A 27,918-nucleotide genomic window follows, 5' to 3' on the forward strand; every position below is an offset into this window, starting at 1 on the left:
AGATGCTGAACATGGCTTAGCAGCCTTAAATATAAAAAGGAGGAAAACCAGAAAAAGTTATGCTAGTGATCAACTCCCATCCTTTAACCAAAAATCTGTCTTGTCACTTCATTTCAAAAAAAAAGTGAAATATTCTAAACAACTGACAAATTTTGACATAAAAACACATTGAATTCAGATTATCAGTTATTAGACACCATAAATACATGATTAAGAAGACAAAATAAAGTGCACCTTTACAGTATAACAAGAGACTCAGAAATCACATCCTAAATTGGCAATATAGATTGCAATATAGAAAGTATCTGACTAGCAAAGTTAGATTAAAAAATTTTCAGCTGAAAAATTAGTTTTTCAGTACATCAGAGGGACAAATAACCTTTTATTTGAAGGTATTAAATTTAGAGGCTTGTATATTTCAATTTTGTGTAGGAGAAAGGAAAGCCATTCTTCTAGAAGGCACTAACTGGTTTAAATGTGCGAGTGAGTTCATAAAGAAAACACGTGCAAAGTATAATCAAGAAGGCTGTCTGGTTCTTGTGTTGTATTCATTATTCTTCAGCATAGACTATGCATTATTGCTGAACAATTGTATCAGTCACCAGGTTTTCCCATAAGAGCTTTAGCGTGTTCAGTCCACAGTGTCGCAGATCTCCTTTACTTTCTGGTTGAATTCTTCTGGTTGATCTGCATATACATAATGTCCTGCCCCAAGAATAGCCTGGATAAGAAAAAGTATTCAGATGGTTAGTGAGTAAAAGCATTTAATAAAACATAATGATATATACTCAAAGATACTTAGTAATAAAAGTGAGAGCCACTATGTTTAAATAAAACACATGATAAAAAGTAATAACCTATAGTAAATGTTAAGTATTTCCATTAAAAGGATCTGAGAATAGAAAAATCTACTGAATCTTAGTACAATTTTAATATGCAAAAAACACTAAATTGACCACAAATAAATGGCCAACAGAGAAACTAAAAAAAGTGAGAGTGTGCTGCCTTGCGAGGTGGGAATTACCTAAGCTACTAGACCAGTACCTCTGTCCATCTCTCCTAATGCTGTGGTTCTAGGGACAGGAAGTTCACTCAGAAAGGTGGTTCACTGTTTGTACATGAAGATGTGCGCAGGCCAAACCCTGCATCCATCACATATACCCCGACTGAGGTTGCAAGTATAGCTCAGTTGACCTGCAACACGAGGATGACCTAAAAACCTCTTTTAAGAAAGATAATAAAACAGACTTCACCTATATCTAAAAAACCAAATCAAGCCACACACTTACTATTGTCTTCACATATGAATGTGGTCGTAATGACTGGATGCTGGTGCCAGAATTGCCATCTATGCAGGATCGGGCGCCAAAGATCACTGAAACTGGAATTTCAGGGTGCATTTTACCAATTCGCTGGAGCATTGGCCTTTTTGCCCATCCATAAGGAATAGTCATATTCTTGAAAGCTGTCTCACCACTTTAATGACAAGGAAAAATCACAATGTATGATTTTTGGGAATGAGTATGCATTGCACTGTCACTTCTATCAAAACACATTCATACTTAGCTTTTCCAGCACTTAAGAAAACCCTCAGCTTAAATAGAAAATAATTTACAAGACAGTTTAAGGAACAAGTTAGATAAGCAAGGCTGCTGTATGAACTAACTAAGTTTTCTTCTAAATCAAAATGTACAACCCCAATTCTCCATTATTATTTACTGTGGAGATAGCAGCTAAAAATATGTTTTTTCACCCTTACTTAAACTGATGTAGAAAGAAGGTAGCTTATCCCCAGGTTCATGGCACCAGCATTTCACCTGCAATGCCAAAACCATTATCAAGTTAAGAAGAAACTCAGATGATGTATTCTTGGGAACTCTCAGGATAGGTCTATTTTGCTGTTGCTCCACTATTCTTATAGAACTAGACATCATTCTAATTTGCCTTTTATGAAGAATTCAAGTCTCACCACAAGAAAGGTAACAAACTAGGACTACACGAACACATGTAATCATGAAATGAGAGCACATGAAGAGTAAAACTTAGACCGATCAGGAAATTGAATGAGGTTCCTGGGGCAGACCCCTAAAACAAAACTGTTGGAACAAATCAATAAAGTGTGTAGACCGAATCCACCAGACCTGACTGTCTAGCAAGTCACAAAACCTCAATCTCTTGAGGACCTTGAACCTCCAGCCTCCCTAACTCTTGGCAGAGAACCTCTAACCTACTTTATTAAAAAGACTGAGACTACAGCTACACCTATAAATAGCTGCCATGGCCTCAATCTTTTTAATAAAGTAGGTGTACATATTTTCTGCCAAAGTGAGGGAGGAAATAAAAGGGAGGGAGGCTGTCTCTGCATCTTGCCTCTTAGCCTTTCATCCAAACCTCAGGTCTTAGAAAGAATGAGATATCACTTCTCTGTCTTCATGTATGCTCCATGGCCCACCTACACAGAATCACCAGAGTATTTGTTAGAGATGCAACCCAGAAATGCTAATCTGAGTCTTAGAAATAAGCCTCAGGAGTCACATTTTAACAAGCACCCCCAATAATTCCAGTATACAACATAGCATGGGAACTGTGGCCCTCATCTTTGCACTCTATTCTTGATGCTCCTCCTAGAAACTTTAGGGCCTTATCATTCAGCCTCCTCCTAGCTCTCCACTGTCGTCAGTCTCTGTTTTCTCCACTGGTACTTTTCACCCAACATTCATAAGTCATATTTAAAAAAAAATACATTTGGCCCTCTTGCTCCCTCTGGCTACTATGCTCCATTCTCTTTCTCTCCTTCTAATCACTGTCAAAATACAGGCAGAATCCTTCACTTACTCCTCACCCTCTGCAGCTGCATTTCTAATGCAGACCTACAGATGTTTAGAGTTGTTCAGGAGTACAACCATCAAATGAACTTGAAAAATACTATAGAGGATCTCCCATTCACTTGGGAGATTCAATACCCTTCAGTGTAGTAAAGGTTATAAGAGGATTAATAGTAAAGACAACCACTTACTTTTGTTTAATCCAGCACCCTTTTCTCTCTCTCTCTCTCTCTCTCTCTCTTTTGATGAAACATTTATATTCAGTTTGGGAAATATTTCTTTAAATGTGAAATTCCTTAATTCTCAACTCAAACCATCTCCTGGAGATGCCCAAGATCAATGCTTCCTTAACTTATTCATAAGAATTTGGGGGGGAAGCGTGAACATCTTACTTTTTAATCTCCCATCAGAACTCAGCACATTTTTTTATACAGGAGGTACTCTAAGAATAGATGAATAAATTAAGACATATTAGACATTTTGTCCTTTTAAATTCATTTAACTACTGATAAAAATCTTCTGAAACACTGATATATTTTCAAAAAAAATAGTATAAAACACACACACACACACACACACACACACACACGGTAAATTTACACTCCTAACCCTCACCTTGGAGTCTGCACATTACAGTGGTAGATGTATTCTGTCACAGTATCGTCCTCAAACATTGAAGAATACTTCCGTTTGAAATCTGGCCTTAAACGCTGCACTAGACTTAAACCTATTTAACAGGAAATTAAAACATGTATGTTTTAAATTATAATTAACTTATCAACTAAATAATATAGAGTTTTAGTGCTTGCCTGTGTAATGAGTGTTATGTGCACACATACCTATAAATATATATTGCAGGTGGGAAAAAGCACACATTCTGATAGCTGTCCTCCTCAAGTTCCCCAAGGAAATATTAATATAAAAATTAAAGAGTATCGTATTTTGACTTACAGATGTGCTTTAGGGCCTCAAAAACATTTAAGTTAGAAGGCCAATGAGTAGCTCATACATAAAATTAATGTATTAACTTGTATTTCTTCCATAATTATAACACATTAGCATCTAAATGAAGTAAATTAGTATATATAAACTTTTCTGTATGAAAATACATTCAGTTTCTTCTTGGGACACTAGGAAGACTCCCTGCTAAGGTCATCCATGGTGGCACCCACAACCCCACTCTAGAAAAAGTCCAGGGCAAAGCCCCCAAGGGAAAGAGGATGAAGAGCAGAAGCTTTCTTCTAGTCACAATTTTTCATTCTGAGGCCACAGAGACTGACTGGTCTCCCTTTCTGCTGCCACTACCCCATGACTCCAGCAAGGCTTTACTTCTCTACTTGCCCTTTAATCCCATCTCTGAGGAATTATACAGCTCCACCAAGAAATTCTGTCATGCAGTTGATTCTGTATCATCGCCCCACCCTCAAGTGCAAGCAATAATGGGAGGCTGAGGGCATGGCTTTAAAGAGACTCTCCTAGGTGTCCTCCCTTGCCCATCACTGTCTCCTAATTTCTCTTCATACTTTACTTTTCCCATAATTGTTATTTGTGTGCCTGTGATCTAGTAAAATCCATTTATATTTCAAGACTATAAAGACTAAATGAAGCTCTTAAGTAGTTTACCAGAGGAGGACCAGGCATATAAGGAGTGGCTCTACTGGGGAGGGCTAAAAGACTTCAGGTAGGCAAAATGTGCCATCTGCTGAGGGAGTAAAGTGTGGTCACCAATTCAACCCCCCTACCCTCCTCTAAGTCCTGCAGTTCCACTGCTCTCCCAATCCAAAGAGAAGGCACTAGGACCAAAAGGGGCCAGGGCTGGGCAAAGGAGAACAGAATTTATAGTCACCTGCATGACAGTTAATCCCATACCCTCATCCACACCCCCATGCCTCTTCTCTTTTTTTCTAACAGAACCCATCTTTTTTTTTTTTTTTTTTTTTTTTTCCTGAGACAGGGTCTTGTTCTGTTGCCCAGGCTGGAGTACAGTGGTGCGCTCTCAGCTCACCACAACCTCCACCTCCTCCCAGGTTTGAGCAATTCTCATGCCTCAGCCTCCCCAGTAGCTGCAATTACAGGTGTGTGTTACCACGCCTAGCTAATCATTTTATATTTTAGTAGAGACGGGGTTTGCCATGTTGGTCAGGCTAGTCTTGAAGCCTGGCCTCAAGTGATCTGCCAACCTCAGCCTCCCAAAGTGCTGGGATTACAGGTGTGGGCCATGGCAGCTGGCTAGAACCCATCTTTTCTGTAGTATCAATTAGGCAGCAATGTGCCCAGGAAAGCAGGCCCTGGGAACAAATCATGACTGATTAGTCATAGAAATTTCTTCTTTGCTGGTGGAAGGACTAGGAGTGTACAGAGACATAATGGGAGGTCGGCTGGGGCCTTCCAGGGAGAATTTTCTTCCCTGACAAAGCATTATGGAGAGAAGGACCATTTTCCATGCTATTCCTTCTTTTTGCTCAGGATGCTGTTTTGTGAGATGGTGCTTAATGCCATGGCAGGCATCAAACCCCATGAGGAAAAAGGTCAAGAAAATCACAGACACAGACCCAAACCTTAACATCAATAAGCAAACAACTAGAACAAGTGCTAAAACCTATCTCCAGATTGCTTCTTAGGGAAATAATAAAAGGCCTTAAATTTAAGCCACTGGGTATTCAATTACTTACAACTAAAAGTACTCCAAACTCATACAAGTTGTACGGGGGAAAGGCCGAGGGTCAAACCATCATTATCTGTGACAGTGAGGGAAGGAAATTCCCATGGCTATGGGGCTAGACAGAGCAGCTGAGAGTGAAATAAAAGTCAATCAGGAACTAAACACTGGTACCTCAAAATATGACCAGAAATATGTATCAGGAGTCTCCAAAATGTTGTGGAAAAAATATCTTTCCAACGTTCTGGATAAGGGAAATCTGTGAGTGTGGTGGTATCTTTTATCCCCAGGGGATCTACCAAATGGTATCATCAATTGGCCAAATGCTCTCCAATGCTCACCAGCAGGGTAACATGCTACACTTCTCCCAGGTGCTGGGCTAGCAGAGCTCCTTATATACTCCCCAAAACACTCTGCTTGCCTGGCTTTTTTCAGAGTATTCAGGACTGACTAAGGGCATCCTCAGCATTCCCCTCCTTCTCGCTTTACTAATTACTTATAATGTTTCAATATAAAGACTCCCCTTTGAGGAGAAAAGCCTAGTTGCAATCCTCTTTGTGCAAGACATGGTACTTATTAAAGGAAGAGGATAAAAAGGGTTCAGTCTTGTTTGTTTTTAAGATTTTGACTAATGATAGTGAATACTCCTCTACTGATAATCTATAAACATTTTGCTTTCTTAGTACATAAGCACTCACCAAAGGGTCCTGCAATCCTTAGGCCAGCTAAAGGGTTAAAGGGAGTCAATATTGCTCCCAAGGCTCTGATCCAAACTGGAATTGGTCTGTCTTGATCAGCAAGGTCTGGTCGTTCAGGGAAACCCCAAGGCTCCACTAAAATGAGATGATTAACCCTGTTGGGGGAAAGAACAGATTTAAGTTCATTTGGTAAAATCACCCTAAGACTATAAAGAGCTAACATGATTTATAAAATAAAGGTAGAGTAAACCACCTTCAAAAACCTTCACGTTAAAGACTAGTGGCTAAAGAGTCATATCATGCTCTTATTCTGTGTAAACTTATGTAGATCACTAGCCACTCAGAAAAATCCAAAGACTCTATGTATGTCAAGGTTGACAAAGCAAAAATGGCTCAAGATCACTATCACATTCTTATAAAATAGCCTCATATACCAAAAATCATCATCTCCCATGAATCAAACATCCTAAAAATTTAAGAGAAGTTAAGGACTTAAAGTGGGTTCAAAAGTGCTTTAAATGAACTTTTCATAAACATAAAGATAACATAAGGTGGACTGAAAATACTCCCTATTTTGGGATTCTAGAATTGTTGAAAAGGAACATGTCTGTCTACCTTACCCATGGTATCACGCTATACTGACATTAGATTCTGTTCCCAATTCTTCCCCAATTTTCTTCTTCATTGACCAAGAGATAGAAAATCTTCAGTACCACTTCATATAAAATTATTTCATATTGTTAATAATTTTAATATTTCCATCTTATGAAACTTCTTCCCACTGAAGGAAAACCAGAACTATCAGCAGTACTTCCACGTAGCTGCATCATGCTTTATACTTCATAAAGGTTCTAAACGAAGTACAAAGATCCTTCTGACACAAAACAATGTTCAGCTGTAACCAAACCAGCCAAGAATCTCCAAAAAATCTCCCAGCCAAAAAATCTCCCAAGGATAAACTGACAATGATTCTAAAGTCTTTTCCTAAGTTATAACTGAAACAGAAAGGCAAAGAAATGAAAACATGGGCACAGATGGTATTATTCCTCATATAAAATCTATTCAATTATTGTTGTCAGTATACATAATGAGTTAGTAACAGGTCCATACTCTGATTGCTTTTTTTTTTTTAAACACAGAAAGCTTTAGAGCACAGAGCTCTATGATTCCTTGGGGAATACTGGGTCCAATCTTTCATCTCAGACCAGAAGGAAGCTAAGATATACTATGTGGCCTGCTCTGGTATATAACATTAGTTCATGTAGAACTAAGGCTGAAACCCACATTTCTCTACTCCAGCATGCTAACAGATGCCAATAAGCAATTTCTAAACATAGGCTAATCAACATAAGATAGATGTATTAGTAAAGGTAAAACTTAACCTTTATCAACTCTCAAGGCCAGTCCTAATACTATATTCTATATTTCATAGCGCTGAGAACATAGGTAGAATATAGTCATAAAGATGTATGAAGATATGTGATAAATGAGTTTCATATAATTATGAAGTATACCTTCACAGTCTAAAAATTTCATATGAGAATATTTTATAACAGCATATCAGAAAGAGGTTGGAAATGAGTGTTTTGCTTTGTTTTTTAATGGCAAAAACTATCTCTTATATTTTGACCACCTCCTGAATTCCTTCTATTACAGCCCACAGTAAGATCTGGGGAAGGGGAAGGGGAAGGGAGAGGCCTAACAGAGGTATGAGTGGAACTAACAAGACAGACACCTAGTTGAAAGCAGCAAAGATTCATGTTAAGAAACAGTCACTATTTTTCACTATTGACTTACCTCCTAAGGAAAAAAATGAACTCTTTATTAAAACATACCCTACCCTAAGCAAGTGTTAAATTTTTGTCATAAATTTGTTAATGAATCTTGCTCAGTCTGCTCTAGGCTCTTTCTGACCTGCTAACTCAAAAACAAGGAGGACAAAGAAAAACTTGACGGAAGTCTCATCTATCTCTAGGTAAGTGACTGTTTTTGCCTTAGTTCTGGCTTGCCTTTAAAATATCATCTTCAAAATTTCATCCCTAGGTGAAAATGTCAGTTTAACAAATTATGCAAAGTATATATACTAAGGCAGATGACCTCTTTTGTTTCTTTTTGAAAAGGAGCAAACTGTCCCTACAATTGCTCAATTCTGTCTTCATAACCTAGCATGATGCTTAGCACATGGCAGATGCTTGGTAAACATTTGGGTTAATATGCTTTTCTACATTTTCTTTTGGTCCTAGGCTATTAAGGATATACAAATTTTATAAAGCATAATCATAGCATAAGCATATCCAGCTAACTATTTCTAGATGACATCAGAACATCACTGCTATTTATTAATCTCATTATTGGGTAATAAAATCCATTTAGGTGGTCAAGAACCAGTCTAGTTTTTTTTTTTAAATAAAATTATATTGTTTGGAATAGAAAAATAAATCATAAGCATTGAATATTGGCCACAAAATTGTATTAATATATGTATGCGTAGGTGTCTGAAACAAGTTTTGTGGGGTGATACACTTAAATTTTTCTATTCCAAACAATACAGAAGGGCCATAGTCAAAAAAGTTTGAACACAGTTTTTTAAAACTCTACAACATCTAAACTGTAGTTAACTGTAGTTATATATCATCTGCTTCTACATGTAAAGACCCCAGAAAATAGTTTTCCTTATTTTTGGTTGTAAAGATTTTAAATAAGATAGACCATGCAAAGCACTCAGGTTGGTGGCTATCAAATGCTAAGTATTCAGTAAATGTAAGCTAGTTACAGTAGGGTGAATAGGAAGACTACAAGAGTAGAATTAATTCCAGGGAAGATGGAAAGACAGGCTTTTATTCTTCAGAAGGGCCTGATCACCGGTTACTATAATATTACACCAGACCAAGGTCCCAGGCTATCTTCTAACCTCCTCTTTTAGTAAAAATATTATCTCCTCACTTGATAGGAGTTACTGGTTTTAATGTACATCTGAACTATTATAATTTATCTAAACCCTACTCTTTTATATTCCAGAGAAAGCTCCCTGCTGGGATTGTTAGTTCACATCTAGGGTAAAGAATGGGTCCAACCAGACAGCACATGTGAGTCATCCTATTAGACATCCTTGTCAAGAACCAGAGACTGGTTTAAACCACAGGAAAAACAAAGAATCAGCAGAGCAAGAACAACAGAACAATGCATCAGTTTTGAAATATAAAAAGGCATTCTTTTTAATGTTAGTCATTAGAATTGGCCTTGAGTTTGAAGATGGTGAGCAGATTATATCCTTAAGGGCAAAGCAGTGGACAACACCTGCACCAACACACTGGTACCTGATTTCACTTGGTCTAAATGCTAACAAGGGTAGATAAGCCTGACCTTCAATGGGATTTACAGACAACCACCAGTCAGAAATACTGCAATAAGAACAATCATCAGGCCAGGCCTGGTGGCTCACACCTGTAAACCCAACACTTTGGGAGACTGAAGCAAGTGGATCACTTGAGGCCAGGAGTTCGAGATCAGCCTGGCCAACAAGTCAAAACTCTGTCTCTACTAAAAATACAAAAAACTAGCAGGGCATGGTGGTGCAACCTGTAATCCCAACTACTCAGAAGGCTGAGGCACGAGAATCGCTTGAACCCAGGAGACAGAGGTTGCAGTGAGCCCAGATCGTGACATTGCACTCCAGCCTGGGAAACAGAGGGAGATAATGTCTCAGGAAAATCAGACCTAGAACCAAAATGTATAAGGGAGTCTTAAAAAAATGATCAGAAAGAATTCTAGTCAATGCACAAAGGAGGCATTTGCAAAATGAAGGTAGCCCAAGGTATTTCCCATTGGCTCCAAGCCACTGGAGGGAGAAAAGGGAAGGGTCAGAGAACAACAAACTAAATACCTCCAACTTCAAGAACAGCTTTTCCTAGAACAGCAGGGGGGCCAACAAAAATTGCTCAGCTCAGTTCTGTACAATCAGAAGACAGAGCCAGGCAAAAGAAAAGTGTTCAAGATAAAATTATCTAAAAACCTTTTGCAAGAGAAATAAAGACTAGTCATAACCTATCCTACTTGGAATAGATCTCTTTGCTAAACACTTTCTAAGTTAAAGTTACTAGAATCTCATTTTCCTTAGTTTATAACAAATATCTTCAAAACACAGTGTTTGTATGGGGTCCTGGGCAGCAGGGACCAGAAGGAAAGGAAAATTAAGAGAGAAAATTGGGCTGGGTGCAGTGGCTCATGCCTGTAATCCCAGCACTTTGGGAGGCTGAGGAGGGTGGATCACTTGAAGTCAGGAGTTCGAGACCAGCCTGGCCAACATGGCAAAACTCCACCTCTACTGAAAATACAAAAATTAGCCAGGTGTGATGGCAGGTGCCTGTAATCCCAGCTACTAGGGAGGCTGAGGCAGGAGAATCACTTAAACCCGGAAGGCGGAGGTTGCAGTGAGTCGAGATCATACCACTGCACTCCAGCTCTGGGCTGCAGAGCAAGACTCTGTCTCAAGAAAAAAAAAGAAAAAGAAAAAACTGGGCAGATATATGAAAGAAAGGTAATAGTATACATGGCTATTACTGCTTTACTCTTCCTTATGACTTCCTTATGAACAGAAGGTTTTACAGAATGGTAGCCCAAGATACCTCACACAGTGAGCGATCCTAGATATTAATCTACTAAAGAAATTATAGATGGCATATCTAATTATTAGACATTGTGGCAAGAGAACTGAGATGAACTAAAGTTATTTTTTGGGAAGAAGCATGGAGGATATGCCTTCATTTAGAGTCATCTACTAATCAGTTCATAACTTCTCTGCTCACCAGCCATCTGCCCTTCCAGAATAGCCCTGGCATCTGCCTAGCATACGGCCTTCACAATTTCTGTCCCACTGCCTAGAATGCACTTCTGTTACCTGCTATTCCCCTTTGAGACCTCAGCCCAAGCTACACTTCTTTAGGTACCATACTAGACCTCAAGACTAGGTCAGGTTCTCACCAAGAGTTCTCTCAGGAGTTCACCACCCACCTTTCCGCTACAGCATTTGACACAACTGTCATGCTACTTGTGTGGTTATTTAATTTGTGTACCTTCCCCCAATACACTGTAAGCCTTATACACAAAGGGATTCTAGCTTTGTTCCCCACTGCCCACCACAGAGTCCAGCACAAAGGTTATACCAGGCATATATATGATGAATGAACAAAGGACATGATGAAGCACAGGGTCATTATTTTAATTAAGGTATGTTAATACCATCTGTTTTTAAAAGAACTGCTAAAATTTATAATGTGACTGGAGCTCAGCTGCCTCTTTAGACATTTTCTTTGTAAAGAAGAGGATTAAAACAAAATGGCTCAAAACACAAAGTCACTCAGTATTATTTGAACACAACCAATCTACTGGAATATGACATTAAGAGTATTTCATTAACCACCAATATTTCAATGGAAGAATCATCCAGGTACTTTAACATAAAGTATCACAATTGTTTAATATTCAGTTTTTTTTGTTGTTGTTTTTTTTTTTTTTGAGACAGAGTTTCGCTCTTGTTACCCAGGCAGGAGTGCAATGGCGCAATCTCGGCTCACCGCAACCTCCGCCTCCTGAGTTCAGGCAATTCTCCTGCCTCAGCCTCCTGAGTAGCTGGGATTACAGGCACGCACCACCATGCCCAGCTAATTTTTTGTATTTTTTTTTTTAGTAGAGACGGGGTTTCACCATGTTGACCAGGATGGTCTCGATCTCTTGACCTCGTGATCCACCCACCTCGGCCTCCCAAAGTGCTGGGATTACAGGCTTGAGCCACCGCGCCCGGCCTAATACTCAGTTTTTAATCAGCATCAACTTCTGATGAAAATATGGAACCACTGCCACAAGTTAGGCTATAAGATGACCTTTTTGGACAGCAGCGCTTTGCTGCTCACAGAAATGATCCACCCACACTGACCTAATGTACCAAAAGTTGGCAAAAATTGATCAGCTTTTATTTGTTCTTTAGAGTAAGAATCCTGCTTAAACAGGTACATTAAACTAGACATTTTCATCCTTCTCCTCAACTGTCCTATAAAAGTAACAAATGGAAAAATGCAGCTGCCCATAAAAGACAAGGACTGAAATAGGTATGAGAGAGAACACGAAGTCCCAACAAATAAAATAACATTGTTTTTGTATTTTTTCCCTCCATGCATAAAACAGAAGTAAGGAGCCGTCATTTTACTTAAAAGAAAAAAATAAAAATTATATTTGCAACACCTGAGGAAGCAAAGGAAAAGGTAACATTCTCAGCTAGGCGCAGTGGCTCATCCCAGCAATTCTGGAAGCAGGAGGATCATCTGAGGCCAGGAGTTTGATGCCAGCCTGGGTAACACAGTGAGATCCCCATCTCCACACAAAATTTAAAAAGTTACCTAGGCATGGTGGCACACCTGTGGTACTAGCTACATGGGAGGATTGCTGAGCCTAGGAGGTCAAGGCTGCACTGAGCCATGATTGTGCCATTGCACTGTGCAACAGAGTAAGACTCCAACTCTATGAGAAAAAAAAAGGTGACATTCTCAAAGTCCATTATCGAAAAAAGAGAGAGAGACAAAAGAGGCACAGTGAGTGTAAGCAATGATCTGAATTTCACTTGATCTCCAGACCACTTTTTCCCTCCTCGCACCACATCTCTCCCACCCACCAAAAGTCTTTCTGAAACTCAAAGATTCATTTCAATCTCATGACAGCATAATAAAAATGCTACTGGATCAAAAACAAGCTGGATGAGGCACTGAGTAGGCAGTTCAGTACCTGCTTGTTGATACCAAGCGGATTGCTCTGTTGCGCCAGAGAAAATGTGTATGTGCTGCAAAGAAGCTTCTTTAGCTCAGGTGAAACGTTCCAGATCACACAGAAGGCAACCCTGACAACTACCCCATCTGCTTAGTGGGAATGCCAACTTCAAGAAACACCAAACACTAAACCTCACTTAATATGAAGTTTGCTATAATGGTGAACACTTATAGTACTCGGTCAGCTTAATCCTGTTTAATGTTTGGATCTGTGAGTCTACTGAACTATTAACTATTAGATCATCTATGTAAATTTGTACAAATTTGCCCAACCAGGATCAAGCAGAAAAAAAAAATCCTTTTAAGTAAAAAATTAACAAACATAAGCAACATTATTAGTAATATGAATATACATGTGGATAGCAAGACCCAAGGATACCAAAGGAGATGATGCACCTTGCAGAAAACACAAGAGATACTCATTTTTCCCTGTCCTCTCCATTTAAAGAGAAGGGCTTCCAGGGAAGCCATCCTGAAAAGCAATGAAGGAAAAAAGCTAGGGAGAAGGGGAAGCCTGTGAGATTGTTAATTTTGGTCTTCCTATATTATGTGCTACAATGGGGTATTATCTGGTCTATTAGGATGGGAAGAAAAAAATAAACTATAAAATTTTACTTTTATTTAGTAGATTTAACACACTTCTAAACTAAAGTTGTTGGTTTAAATGGCTGGTCAATTTGTTTAATTCTATAAAATATTCATATGTTATATATATGTAAATGTTAGAAGAAACACTCTCACTAATATCTTTCTCTCACACATACATATAGAATGATCTCTTCATTTCCACTGTTAAGTTGTTTTTATGATATAATAACTTAAGATGTAGACTAACTAGGCAAAAGGCATAAAATTGAAATATCTGCCTGCTTATGCTTGCATATCTGAAACTAATTTCTCCCCCAACAATAAATTAGAAAGGTATGATATGACCAGCTCCTATCTCTTGATACTTCTATGCAAAATGGAAAAAGAACAGAGAAAAGAACATACAATTGTAAGCTAAAAGTTGAACTTAGCTTATAATTCTCTTTCGCAAAATCACCTATTCAAGAAACATTTACTAGGCAGCCATTATGTGCCAACCATGGTGTTCTGACTGACTGGACATAATCACAATTTGATATATTTGCAAATCCAGAAGACATTATTTTGACGTTAACCTGTATTTAATAATTTAAGTTTTATGCCGTTAAGAACATAAGCTTGAATATTGAACACGCTCTGTACAGTTCAAAATTTTGTTGGCAACCAGCCAAATTTAGACAGACTAATTATTTCAAGCATGCTCTTATCCATCTACTGCTACAACTTATTCTCGGTCCTGACACAGTACTCTAGTTTTGTTTCTAGCATTAGATGCAAACATTCAAAAACCAATCGCTAGCTTTGTTTCTAGATACCTTTTGCTATTCTCATTTATAGATGTTTTTAAAGTGTTGATTCCCTTCTGAATCCCTGAAGCCCCCCTATTCCTTTATAGAAGTTCACAATTGCAAATGAAACTCTTACCAACTGACCTAATCGGTAGAGAGCTATGAAGGGTTAGGATTCTAAGACTAACCACTTAATGACCAAGGTCTATCCTACAGAGTTCCATGTCACATCACCAGAGAATAAATACCACAAGACAGACACAAACGTAATAAACACCTGACAAAAAACAAAGCAAGTTCAACTCCCACAAATAGCCCTGTTGACTTGTACCGGAAAAGCATCTACTTCCTTCTCCTTTCACCATAAATACAGAGAGGTGTTTGTCACTAAGAGTAGGACACAATAAAAGAAAGTAACCCCAAAATGCCAACCAGGAGAAGAAAATTTGGGTTTCTTTTTAAAGACACAGGTCAGCCAGTTGACAGGACTGTTACTGTCTAACACATACAGGACTATGAGATCAGAAAAATCAGGTGTAAATGCTAAAGTTTAGATAAAGACTCTATAGAGAAAAAGTGGCTGTTCCAGAGGAAGAGAACCTCAGGTACACAGGGCTGCTGCTTCTCACATCAAATTCTGTGCTGAACACACACCTAGAGTTACACAATGGGGTAATCTTATAGGCACATACAGCACTCTGAAATTACCATCATCCCATGTCTCACTTACAGACCTCAAAGTCAAAATCAGTTAATCCAATGGAAAAACACATTGGCAACACAAAAATGCTGTATTCCTTTTTTGTTATTTCTTTCCAAAAGATGAGCAAAACAAAGATGAATTTTTCTCCTATTTTCTCAGCACTTAAATGTGACCTTCTCTCAGAGTAGTAACATAAATAGTAGAAAATAGCATTTAAAAATAAAGAGGCTGGGTGCAGTGGCTCACACCTGTAATCTCAGCACTTTGAGAGGCCAAGGCAGGTGGATCACCTGAGCGCAGGAGTTCGAGATGAGCCTGAACAACACGGCAAAACCCCATCTCTACTAAAAATACAAAAATTAACTGTGTGTGGTGGCATGAACCTGTAGTCCCATCTACTCGGGAGGCTGAGGTTGGGCCCGGGAGGTGGAGGTTGCAGTAAGCCAAGATCATGCCACTGCACTCCATCCTGGGTGACAGGTGGGATTCGTCTCTTAGAAGAAAAAAAAAAAGATAAAGAAAGAAGATGATGCTAGAAAGACTTTGAGGCAAATTCTCATTAATTCTATGTTTTATAATGAGAAAGCTTAGGGCATGGTATAATAAAAAACCCTGGGATATATACTATGAAGTTATATTTTCTATAGTTTAGATAAAAGAAAACTAAAGGTTAGAGGGTAAGTGATTTGCTCTAAGTCATAAAGCTAGCACTAGCACCTAGATCTTCTAACCTTCTGGTTTCCCCTTACAGCTTACTATAACTTAGAAAACATTAGCCAAAGCCTGCTGGATCCACAGGTTTAATGATAATAATAATAATAAATTATTTTTACTTGTGGCTTAAATTATACATTAAAGTTTCTACAATTCTAAGCTTAACAAACAGAAAGTCCTTTCCCAAGCCTATTAAAGTGTAGCATGTGTAATAGGAAGATCTGACATCATTATGTCAGCTACTATATTGGTCATCAGTTGTGGTTTGGTCTATAGGGTCCTTTAAGAGAACATCTGTCTTGTAATGCTCAGACATTAACAACCACCAAAGATGGGAACTAGAGTCTGGTACTAGGAAGCACGGTTATAATCCCTCTCTTCTGTCACCATCACTTACCTTGATGGGTACTTCAGTGAGTAAGCAGCAGCCAAGAATCCACCTAGGTTGTGCCCAAGCAAGATCATTTTGTCCAATCTTAGGGCACATCTCCACTCTTCAATAGATTCCACAAACTGATTCTCCACTTCTTCTGCGTCACTGTCAAACCTGGGTCTACTACTTCGTCCAAAACCCAGTAGGTCAAAAGCATAGACAGGTCTGTTGGTGCAAAGATCTCCAAAGTTCAGTGCCCAAAGCCCAAGACCTCCTCCAAAACCATGGAGAAGGACAAGCGGAGTCTTATTTGAAATATTATGAGAGAACTTCAGTGTCCATATTTTATTTCCATTAGATATACAAACAGGTTCCTTTTTGTATGTGCAAGGGACACCTAATGAAAAATAAAAGGGAAATTCTGTTTCATTTTATTACTTCTGAGAAGAGTATTCTCAGAGCAACCAAAATATACAAACCATCTAGTATCCAATCTCATGATTTTAGCCTTTATTGTCAGCTATTTTTAAAAAGCACATATTTTATTGAATAATTCTAAATGACCGTGTTTTATACTTAAGGGGGAGGACCTACCTCAGACAAGCCTCAAGTAACCTGTGGTCAAGGTCTTTGGCAAGTCATATTACCTTCTGACTTCAAATGAGGGTATTATACTCCTAGAAGTGGAGAGGAACTTAGTGGTTACTGAATCCATTATTTTAAGGTCTCTAGCTTTACAGACAATTTGTAGAATACTGCAAGTGTCCCACAATTTCAAGGTGATATTCTTTCGTTAACTTTGAGTTGAAGTCAGACTCAAAGGCGTTATTTTTCCTTAAAAAGTAATCATGAATTTAGGAATGGATTAATGGTATCTATATTAAACACGTAAGTGAAATCTTAAGTCATTTCAAAGTTTAGTAAAAAAAAAAAGTTGACAGACTATTGTAGGAACTCCTCAGTATGACACACTTGGTAATTTGAGTCCAACTCTAGCAATCTCTCAGGAAAAGCAAATAATCACAATGTTATAGATCAAAACTCTTTTTTACCTTCAATGCTGTGGGACTAAATACTTTAAACACTCCAAAAAATTGCTTAACAATGAAACTAAATTTAAAATTAATTTATATTTAATTATTAACTGAGTGCTGCACTTTAGATATACTCCTTAATTATTTAAGCATATTCATATGCAGTAGACAAAACAGTGGAGAAACAGGAGTTTCTACCTTATAACCAAAGAAATAATCTAGGGTTTTGCATCCACAAAGTGGCAGCAAAGAAGAAACCTAACATTCATTCAGAATATTAAACAGAGCACATGCCCTCAAGTTGGGGGAAATGCTACTAGTTTAGAAAAGGGGATGCTTTGGTTTACATGCCAAGCCAAACCACTTCAGCATTTTGAATACACACATCTGTATATTCCCATAAAAACCATCTGTAACATCTATTACAGTACTCATCCCACTATATTAGTAGCTTACTTTCATGTCTGACACTAAAGCAGAGACTAATTCACACTCCTATTTGCATCCCTAGAACCAAAAGGTAGGGAATCAACATGCTTGTTAAATGCATGAATTGAGAATCTAGCACCCCTTTTTATCTCCTGGTAAGAATTTTTTTATTTTAGTAAATCACAATGACAACTTTTTCAGTTTTGTAGAGAGCAAGTTTACCGAAGTATATAGAATAGAAGTTCATTCTCTTGTTAAAAACCCAGGTAACGACCGGGCACGGTAGCTCACGCCTGTAATCTCTGCACTTTGGGAGGCTGAGGCGGGTGGATCACCTGAGGTCAGGCCAACATGGTGAAATCCTGTCTCTACTAAAAATACAAAAATTTGCTGGGCATGGTGGTGGATGCCTGTAATCCCAGCTACCTGAGTGGCTGAGGCAGAAGAATCACTTGAACCCGCAAGGCAGAGGTTGCAGTGAGCCGAGATCATGCCACTGCACTCCAGCTTGGGTGACAGAGCAAGACTCCACCTCAAAAAAAAAACCGAAAAATCCATGTAAGACAGCTAATTATCCTTTCCTAAGGATATATCCAGTTATGGTCACTTACTCCTGAATCATTAAAATGCACAAATTTATTAGTGGTAAAGAGAATGAAAAACAGGCATGGGGCCGGGCATGGTGACTCATGCCTATAATCCCAGCACTTTGGGAGGCCGAGGCAGGTGGATCACGAGGTCAAGAGATCAAGACCATCCTGGTCAACATGGTAAAACCCCGTCTCTATTAAAAATATAAAAAGTAGCTGAGCATGGTGGCGCACACCTGTAGTCCCAGCTACTTGAGAGGCTGAGGCAGGAGAACTGCTTGAACCCAGGAGGCAGAGGTTGCAGTGAGCTGAGATTGCACCATTGCACTCCAGCCTGGGTACCAAGAGCGAAACTCCATCTCAAAAAAAAAAAAAGAAAAGAAAAACAGGCATAGACAAACATCTGCACACACATACAAAGTAACACATAAATATGAACTGCACTACTGAATCCACTCCTTTAAATAGTATCAGCAGAACAAAATTGCAAAATAAATACCACTGCTTAGAACTATAATCACAGATACCTTGGAATGTCCTGATGGTACAAGTTTGGATAAATTTCAGTGCTCATAAGAAGGAAACAAAAAAGGCTTCCACACCACTATAAATACAGAATCCTAGAATGCTAGAACTAGAAGGAATTCTAAGGACCATCCTATCCCTTCAATTCACAAGAAATGAGAAGCTGAGCAAAGTGACTTGTCTAAGATCTCGTAACCACCAGTGGCAGATCTAGGCCTAGACCAAGTTACCTGGGTCCAGTCTAGTATTTCTCCCACCATACAGGCTGCTTGCTCTGAAACACCTAGAACCTGTTCTCAAAGCACAGTCTCAAGCATAGTCGGAGGGGGGGGTTGTCCCTGAGACTTTGAGAGGAGATCCAGGAAGTCAAAACCATTTTCATCGTAACACTTACAAGACTAAGACTTTGTCTTTTTCACTCTCATTCTCTAATAGGTATACAGTAGAGTTTTCTAGACGTCACCTATGTGATTACCCATCAGACTGAAAGCAGAAGCAGATACGACAATCTAGCAGCCTTATGTCAAGCTAGACATTAAAGAGATTTGTAAACATATAAACAATGTTACTCTTCTCATTACATATTTTTTAAAAGTATTTTTTTTTGTGTTTTTTGGTACAAACATTATTTATTTTAACATGTAATGGGTTTGTTACTATTATTTTTAAATAAATTAATAAATTAACATTTTTTATTATTCAATTTTAATTTTTAATTGAATTAGAAATGATAAATATTGATAATAAGCCCCAAAACAAAGCTCCCTGGGGTCCTTTCTAATTTAAGAGTATAACAGGGGCCCAAGCCCAAAAAGTTTTAGAACTCCTAACCACGAGCCCCTAACATTTCTGTACTTGCTAATGACATGGAAAAGGAAAATAGTTCTATTGCAAACAATAAACACACCACAGAATCTTATCTCTAGTTTCAGGGCAATGAGATAACGAGATATATTGGACCTATCTTAGTACACAGTTCATTGTAACTTAAAAGAAGAAAGCCTTACATTTTAACATCTTCTCTTCAGCTTCTTTAAGGTGTAGTGTAGATGTAGGGCACCATGTGGGGAGCCAACCAGTTAGCCATCCTGACCTAGGGCACAAAAAACAAAATGCAAAAAGGTGAGTTCATGCTCTTCTCAACTCCCAATTGTCACATGCTCAGGAGAAAAGCAGCACAGGAAACTTACTACCTGTGTGATGGTGAAGCTATGTGTGACAAAAGTGACCTATTATGTACGTAGCATGGTGGTAAGTACTGGGATACAGATATTCAACTTCAGCCTGTGTACTTATAAGTAGATCTCAAAGTCCATCTTATCTTCATAGTCAGATTCCAAATAAACAAAAAGAGGATAAAATGGACAGAACAAGAAAACACAAAAAATGCAAACCCCGCACTGTAAGACAGCATCTTATTGGAGTAGAAGTGCAAAAAAGTTAAAGACCATGAGTAGATTCATTTGAATGATAGTTTCAAAGTGAATATAAAAGGTACCTCTGTGGGGGTTGAGAAAAGAGACACCTTATTAAAATCTTTTTTGCAGGGAAAAAGGCTTCAAATCTCGTAAGAGTAGTCACATACCCCTAACACAAATGTGGGGGTCTGGCCTGTGTACAGTCTACTTAGGGTGACCTGGTTAACTGTTAATAGAAATATAAAAAGCTTTGGATTTCAGCAAACAGTAGATGAATAGAATGACCAAAGCATCTGTCAGAAGACAGCACAAGAAAGAACAAAGATGCAGATCTGAGGCAACTAGTGAGGAAAGGCATAGGGAGGCTGGAACTGACATACTTTGCTTGTAACCAACAAAGGAGAGGGTGAGCCTTCAACTCCTGGCCTGGCAGCCACAAACCAAAAGCTTATTATAATAACGTAGAGCCTCAGCAGTCATTTGACAGCAAGGGCTCAGCACATGGCTGGTATTATTTAAAATGAGAACTTTCTGATGAAAAAGAAATGAATTAGAAAAGTGAACTACAGCAGAGTCCAGATGAGAGGTAAGGGCTCAAACCAAGGCTTTGGCAATAGGGATAGAGACAAGAAGATGTGGTCAAAGAATATTTAAAAGGAAAACAGGTTGGATTTGATAATTGGTTGGATATAAAAAAGGTATAATAAGAGTTCCCAGCTTCTGTCTTAGGGTACCACTATAATGATAGAATACACAAGAGTAAGAATAGGTGTGAGTAGGAAAATGTGCTAAGTTTTGGAAGGGTTGTGATTCAACATCCAGCTTTTCTAACCTTTGTAGGTTCATCCTACAATATATCCCTTCCCTGTAGAATTTATATGGATATTATGTATAACAGGTGCTCAATAAATAATGTTTGCTGAATGATTAAGTCACTCATAATCCAGGGTATTCTCAGTCCAAATTATCCCCATTTCATAGATGTAAAAACTGAAGTTCTGAAATGTTAAGCACCAAGTCCAAGGGTATACAACTAGTAAGTAAATGACACAAGTAGAGATTTGAGTTTGATTCTGAGCGATTCCGAAGTGCTTTCTTCTCAAATGACTACCTTTCTTAAAATGTCTGAAGTGTTGCCCATTACCTACTGGATAAAGTCTTTATTTTTTCAGACCTGCACAGAAGGTACTTTTCAATCCGTCCACAGCCTACCTCCATCCCATCTTTTCTTTCATACATTATACTTTTTCCAGTACCTCATAGCTCTCAAATTTTCACAGGATTATGTGTCTTTATGGCTTTGCACAGCTCTTATAAATTACCAAGTCTCAGGTAGTTCTTTATAGCAGCATGAGAATGGACTAATACACAGGCCATTAAAATAAAAGAATCTCGTGATTTTTAGAGGTTAAAAATAATAAACTATCATTAACACAAAACTCTTTTGTCCTTGACCAGGCATTAGGTCTGTATTTAACCATAAAAATATGAAGTAGTACCAACAAGAAATTACTTACAACTCAATTTCATCCACTGACTTAAACAAACATCTCTCAAACCATATCACAATTATTTGCCACAGAGAATCAGAGGTCAATTAAAAAAAAATTACAGTGAAATGAACTATACTATTGCTCCAACTGATATTACAGACAAATTGGGGCAAAGAAAACACAAATGTATCCTTTGTTTCATCTTTTTTTAAAAAAAATGACATTCAAAAAATAATTCAGACTCTGAACACCTACTATGTACAAAGCACCAGAGTTTAACAAGTTATATATCAGCCTGTAATGGAAGAATCATGCCTACCTCCACCAACTTATCACTTTCCACAAAACCAGCTTTCAAACAACAGGACTGTCTGTCCATGGATTTGCCTCCTAGTGAACAGCTCAACTCAGAGAAGGGGCAAAACATGTTTTCATGTTTGTAAGCTTAGTGCATTACATTAAAAAGCAGGGATCTTCAACCATAAGAATAGGCACCAGCCCTCTTCAGGTTTTCATAGTAGTATTTTCATCAAAACAGTGATTTTTTTAAAGTGGGTTTTTTCCTAAAGTATATTTAAACAGAAAAATACATATTTAACAAAACATAGCAAGATATTTTCACTCTTAACGGAATTGTAAAGATAGCACTCTTCCCCTAAGCCCTGACAATGTTTCTGTCCAGTTTTACTTTAACCACATGATTAAATGTTTTACAGAAACTATCCTCTACTTCTTTCTTAGAGACACTCTACAGGATTGAGTGTTATGTATACAATAGGCTCCAAGGAACATTTCCAATGAGTAAAACACCAGGGCCTATGTTTTTCCATCCTTTAGCTGATTCCTGTTTGCTCAAAGGTCCCATATCTTACCTTGCAATTTCTATTGCTTCAACCCTCTAAAACTTACTCATCCAATTCTATCTCGTCTTTGGGGTAAATAAAGAGACCCTTTGCCCCTTCCCCAGTGTATCCTATGCCATTCAGTGTTGTTCAGCATTCCTAGGTTTACTATACAGAAAACTGGAACTAAGGACACAGGACTGAAGCTTGTCAGCTATCACACAAGCTGAGGTCACAAAAATTCAAGGCAAAAAATAAATTCACACAGCCCACCTATAAAACAGTAAACTAGATTCAATGCCTCTTCCTCATAGCTTTGGAAAAAAATAGACAAGCAAAACCTCACTTCTCTATTTTATTTAAGGAGATAGACAATAAACACTATCATCTATCACTGAGGTCTAAATTCAACAGTGACCAAAGTGTCAACTGTAATACAAAGAAAAGCCATTCACCACAGGGACTATAGTTTTCTAGTAGTAAGCATCTATGACATAGGGAAAGCTTACCAATGCAAGCCAGAAAGTTTTCTACAGAGCCTCATCAGTTGGGCACTTACCTTATTGGTGAGGCAAAAGATATAAGCCCTAAAGCATCTAATTACGGAATTAAAAACGCAAAAATAAAAGGATTCATGTTTTATAACCACTGTAGTGCAAACTGAAAATCTGTTTAGTGAGCAGACTTTTGAGGAAGAAACATTTTAAAAGATCACATCAGAGGTGGCAATTCTAAGGAAAGCCAAGTAAGATGTGCTTAACATATTAACAAGAGTATATTTACCTAAGAATTTGATTTTAAGTATCCTGAGCAAGAGACTGACAACACTTTTCCACTTAACTTCTTACCTAACCTTTTAAAAAAATATATTACATCATGCTATACTCCATATCATCAACACGTAAGTTTTCTGGTAATCTCTGTTTTGTTATTTAATATATCTGACTATCTATAGTATTACTAAACCCGTATTGCATAACCTATAAATATTATGAAACAGTGAAAGAGGTTTCTAAGTATTCTGAAGAAAATATGCAGAAATCTGGCCAGTTTCCACACACTCTTGGCCACTTAAATAACATTGCTAATTAGGTTATAAGTAAAGAGGATTTCATTATATTACAACTTTGTTTAAAATGGCCTCCATTCCTATTCTGGTACAGTTAAGAGGCAAAAATCATATAAAATTATTATTGCTCTTGATAAACTAACCTAAGCACAGTATTCTACCTCACTTAAAGAAGCCATGAAGCTTTGATTTTTAAATATCCAAATTAATTAGAGGTATGAATATATATATATATGTTTACATTTATATTTATCTGAAATACTTCCTCAACTAACGACTAAAACCTTCCAAATTGGGAATTGTAACACTTGGGTAAATAAAGACCTTTCTTGTGAATTGACTTTTTAAATCCTATTCTTGGGAAAGAGAAAGAGAAACGACAAAAAGAATATTTGGGAGGCTGAGGCAGGAGGATTGTTTGAGCTAAGTCAGGAGGTCAAGACCAGATGCCTGGCACATGCCTGTAGTCCCAGCAACCTGGGAGACAACAGGGGGGTGAGGGGCAAGTTGCTGAGGTGGGAGGATTGCTTGAGCCCAGGAGGTTGAGGCTGCAGTGAGCTGTGATTGTGCCACTGCACTCCAGCATGGGCAACAGAGCAAGAACCTGTCTCTTTTANAAAAAAAAAAAAAAAAAAAAATAGGGTCTCATACAGCTACAATTTAAGTGACTATCATGCCATTTTATTTTAGATAAACGATATTTAAGTGATTCAAATGATCACTATCAGATCAACGACAACACAGGCCCTCTAATATATGTTAACACATTAATTAACAGTCTTTTAGCCGCCGCCCCCTGCCACCAACTTCTAACCTGTAACTTTTAAAGACTCAGAGTTGTAGTATAAGTGTTTTAGACAAGCCACGTGCTGGTAACACTTATCTCCCCCTTGTTTCCTACCTTCCTTCATACAGTAAACAAACCATTTTAGAATCACTTATATGACCTCATTATCAAACATACTTGAAGAAGCCACATGTGTACTCTACTTAACAAGTCAGTGACATTTCTTTGCATCAGTTCTAAAATAAGTTCATTCACAAAATAATAAAGGGATTAAAACTAAAAATCTTAGGTCTCAAACTGAACAATCAGTTTTAATAAAATCATCTCTCCACATAATTTTTTTAATAACTCAAAATCAGGAGTGGGAATTACAGAACCATGAGATTAGACTAATAATCTAACAATTAGTCAAGGCAATGCTTAAGCCAATATAATGTTTCAAGAGGAAGAACTGAGCTTTTTATATCGTTTAGGAGCAGGAAGGTAAAAATAAGGTCACAGCCTGGACATGTTAAATTTTGAGGAATCAGGCATAAACATCTGACAATTAGAAACATCACCAGAGTACAGAAGCGGGCTCCAGAAAAAGAATGAGATCTGAGTCATCTCCATAGACAAAATAGTTCAAGAAGTTTGTGTAAACAAGACAAAATATAAAAACAAGGATGATGACAGAATCTGGGAAAATGACTACATTTAGAGAATGAAAAAAAAAAAGAGAGAGGTCTCAGGTAAGGTAAGATAAAAGGCAAAATGTAATTAAGACCTAGAATGTTTAATAAGAGTTTCCAAAAGCAGTAACTATCATTAACAGTAACAAACACCAAAAAGTACCCAAGAAGAGGAACTGAAAAAACTAGGCGGCCATTGGGACTTGGCAGTGAAAAGGTCTGTGATTTTTTTTAAGATGTCACGTGGCAATGGTTTGGAAAGGAAAGAAGGGAGCAGAGAGAAAGGCACATATCTTGCCAGTTTTTAAAAAGATTAAATAGAGAAATCCACTCTCCTATCTCCAAGGCAAAGACCTATATTCACATTCTAATGTAAACCCAGCGAGGAGCTGGCAAACAGACTGAATCTGGGAGGGGAGAGAAAAATCCCTTATTTATACCTTATTTATAGCATTTGATTATTTCCATGGTGTAAATACTCCCACCATGGCCAATTTCAAGCTGCCAACAGTTGGCAAAATTCCTGAAAACATAGCAATGGATTGTTGGTACAAATCAACTCCAGCATACAACTACGAATCACCTCTTTATGGTCTACCCTGCAAATGGGCAATTCTGTGACAGCTTTCTCTCAACTGACACTTAATCATTCTCCAGGACAACTTAAAGCAATTCACGGAAGTCTACCCTACTCTCATTTCATTTAGCTTTCTCAACTGTGCTGCAACTGAAAGAGGTTGGATGTTGAAAGCAAAATGGATCCCCAGGATGCAGGTCTTCACTAAGTGCTACAAAGTAAAAGACAAGAATCACATTCTCCAAAAAGCCATCAGGTGACCATTTTATAACTTTCCTTTGTTAATGTCATCTCCCTATCTAAACGAGCCAAACATCCCACAGGAGTCCCAATTCCAGTGACAGGCAGCAGAGAAACAGGATAAAGCACCTTAGATTAAATCCAGACACCTCAAAGGGTTCCAATCCAGCCCTACTACTTGCTGGCAAGCTGTTAGCAGCCTTTCGAGAGGCAGTTTCAACTGCAAAATGGGAACAATAATACCCAGCACACAGGGTCAACCTTAGAATTGACAGGATTACTGCTGGGGAACACCCAGGAGGGGTAGAGGCTTAACCTTCTCTGCTTGCCTGCTTGGTACATTCAGGACATACCAGTATAGTCGCTGGACAGTGCTAAAGCGTATTGCCAAGAATACCAGGAAAGCCCACCTCTGTCTAGAAACTATGGCTGATCAGCTGCTAAGGATTTTTTAATCATCTACCTTCAGTGACCTCCAGCCATCACTCAAAGCCAGAAAACCCTTTCAGGTTGTGTCCTGGACTCCCAGGCCCCACAACACCAAAACCAAAGAGTCCACCTGAAAGTAGTGTCAAGAGTCAAAAATGTTGTGACAAACCAGATGAGAACACAACCTACCAATTAGGTTCCTACTGCGTCTACGTAACACTCAACAGGAAGTTCATCAACAAACCTCAACAGTGGACTCATTCATCAAATAAACAAAACTCAAGAGAGTAACTTTGTTTCTAATATTTCACAAGTTTTCCCCATACATCTTTCCAAATATCCCTGTCTTCATGGTACTTCACATTTTATCATTTAGGTTATGTTTCCTAGGCAAATTCAGATGTCTGAAGCAGAATCGACATCAAAAACTTGAATATATATAGGGGAAGTGTAGAAGTTTACTTTCCAATATAAATGACAGGCCTTGAGAAACAAGGCAATAATCTCCAAAACAATTTAATTATTCCACTCATTAACTCATTAATTCTTCTACTAACAAGTGCAAGAGTCATTTAGGTGTAGAAAAGAATAAACTCATTATACCTGTATATCAAGAAGTTTCACATTAGACATCTGCCCTCCAACTTCCAGTTTCCTATGTGTGTGTTCTTCTAAGGCACATGCAACACAGACTTCTACAGTAAAGCCAGAATAATCCCAGAAGCGCAAACAAATAAGGGACAGTGGAGCTTTGAAGACAAAGACCTTCATCCGAAAGATGAATTACCACATTTGAACGTATCTCTATCTTAAGGGCTAATTTTGTTTCCATGAAGCATCTGAACCCACAGCCATACACCCACTTCCCTAATTCCTTCTCCCCCTCCCTCCTTCCCGGCACCCCCGCCCTCCCGCCGCTCGCCGCTCGCCGCTCGCTGGGCGAATTCCGGCCTCTTTCTAAACCTCCCCCAAAGAAGCGCCGCCCCTTCCTCCGGCTTGGGGAAGGATCGCCCAGCGGCCGAGGCTGGACAGAGCACAGGTAGTGCCTGAAGACAGAAGCCGCGCTGGGAGGCGGACAGAGTGACCCAGCCATTTCCCGCGCCTCGCAGTCAGGTGCAGGATCGGCCGGGCACCGCCCGCCGGCCGCACACGGGCAGGCCGGGTCCCTCGGCAGACCCGAGCCGGGGCGGCTGACACAACAACCGGGAGGACCCTCCGCGCGGGGTCAAGGTGGTCTTCCCGCGCGGCCAGAGTCCGGCTCAGACATCTCGGGGCCCTGGCGCTGACGGGAGCCTGTCCTGGGTAGAGCGGCGCCGGGACGCCTCGGGGCGCCGCGCGGGCTCTTGCTGGGGCGGGTGGAGGAAGCGGCCAGTCGTCGCCAGGCGGGTGGCGAGTCCTTGGTGCTGCCCACTGGGCCTGAACCCCGCCCGCGCGGAGGGCGCGCGCCGGAGACACACGAAGCCCCCTTGCCCACTGCCGGCAGCGCTTACCTTTCACCGGTGTCGGCCGAGTCCACCGCCTCCTCCTCCGCCGCCATAGGCCCCGCCGCGCAAGCGCCGGGAGTGCCTGGCAGCCGGCTGACAGGCCAACTGGGGCGTCCCGGCCGCCGCCGCCCTTAAAGCCGCGCCGATGCCCGCGCATGCGTCGTCCT

General features: G+C 39.1%; 1 protein-coding gene across 2 annotated transcripts; it reads right to left on the reverse strand.

Moving 5' to 3' along the window:
- Window positions 1-362: 362 nt before the first annotated feature.
- ABHD5 (abhydrolase domain containing 5, lysophosphatidic acid acyltransferase) lies at window positions 363-27,918 on the reverse strand. Of its 2 annotated transcripts, XM_017522441.2 has the most exons (7): window positions 27,758-27,918; window positions 19,749-19,834; window positions 16,188-16,560; window positions 6,183-6,337; window positions 3,441-3,552; window positions 1,290-1,476; window positions 363-721 (listed from the first exon to the last, which is right to left on the reverse strand). In XM_017522441.2, the coding sequence occupies exons 1-7, from the start codon at window positions 27,802-27,804 to the stop codon at window positions 632-634; spliced, it is 1,050 nt and encodes a 349-aa protein (XP_017377930.1). In that variant the 5' UTR covers window positions 27,805-27,918; the 3' UTR covers window positions 363-631. The 2 variants fall into 2 exon arrangements, with proteins under 2 accessions (XP_017377930.1, XP_037589179.1); XM_037733251.1 differs by lacking the exon at window positions 1,290-1,476.

This window comes from Cebus imitator, unplaced genomic scaffold (genome assembly GCF_001604975.1).
Source record: "Cebus imitator isolate Cc_AM_T3 unplaced genomic scaffold, Cebus_imitator-1.0 Scaffold0, whole genome shotgun sequence".
In the NCBI taxonomy this organism is placed as follows: domain Eukaryota; kingdom Metazoa; phylum Chordata; class Mammalia; order Primates; family Cebidae; genus Cebus; species Cebus imitator.

Bases quoted from the DNA above. Each gene is read 5' to 3' on its own strand.
- ABHD5 (XM_017522441.2), bottom strand. From the start codon at position 27,804: ATGGCGGCGGAGGAGGAGGCGGTGGACTCGGCCGACACCGGTGAAAG. The intron at 19,835-27,757 runs GTAAGCGCTGCC...TTTGTGCCCTAG, and splicing joins TCGGCCGACACCGGTGAAAG to GTCAGGATGGCTAACTGGTT. The intron at 3,553-6,182 runs GTGAGTGCTTAT...CCTGTTAAATAG, and splicing joins AAGGATTGCAGGACCCTTTG to GTTTAAGTCTAGTGCAGCGT.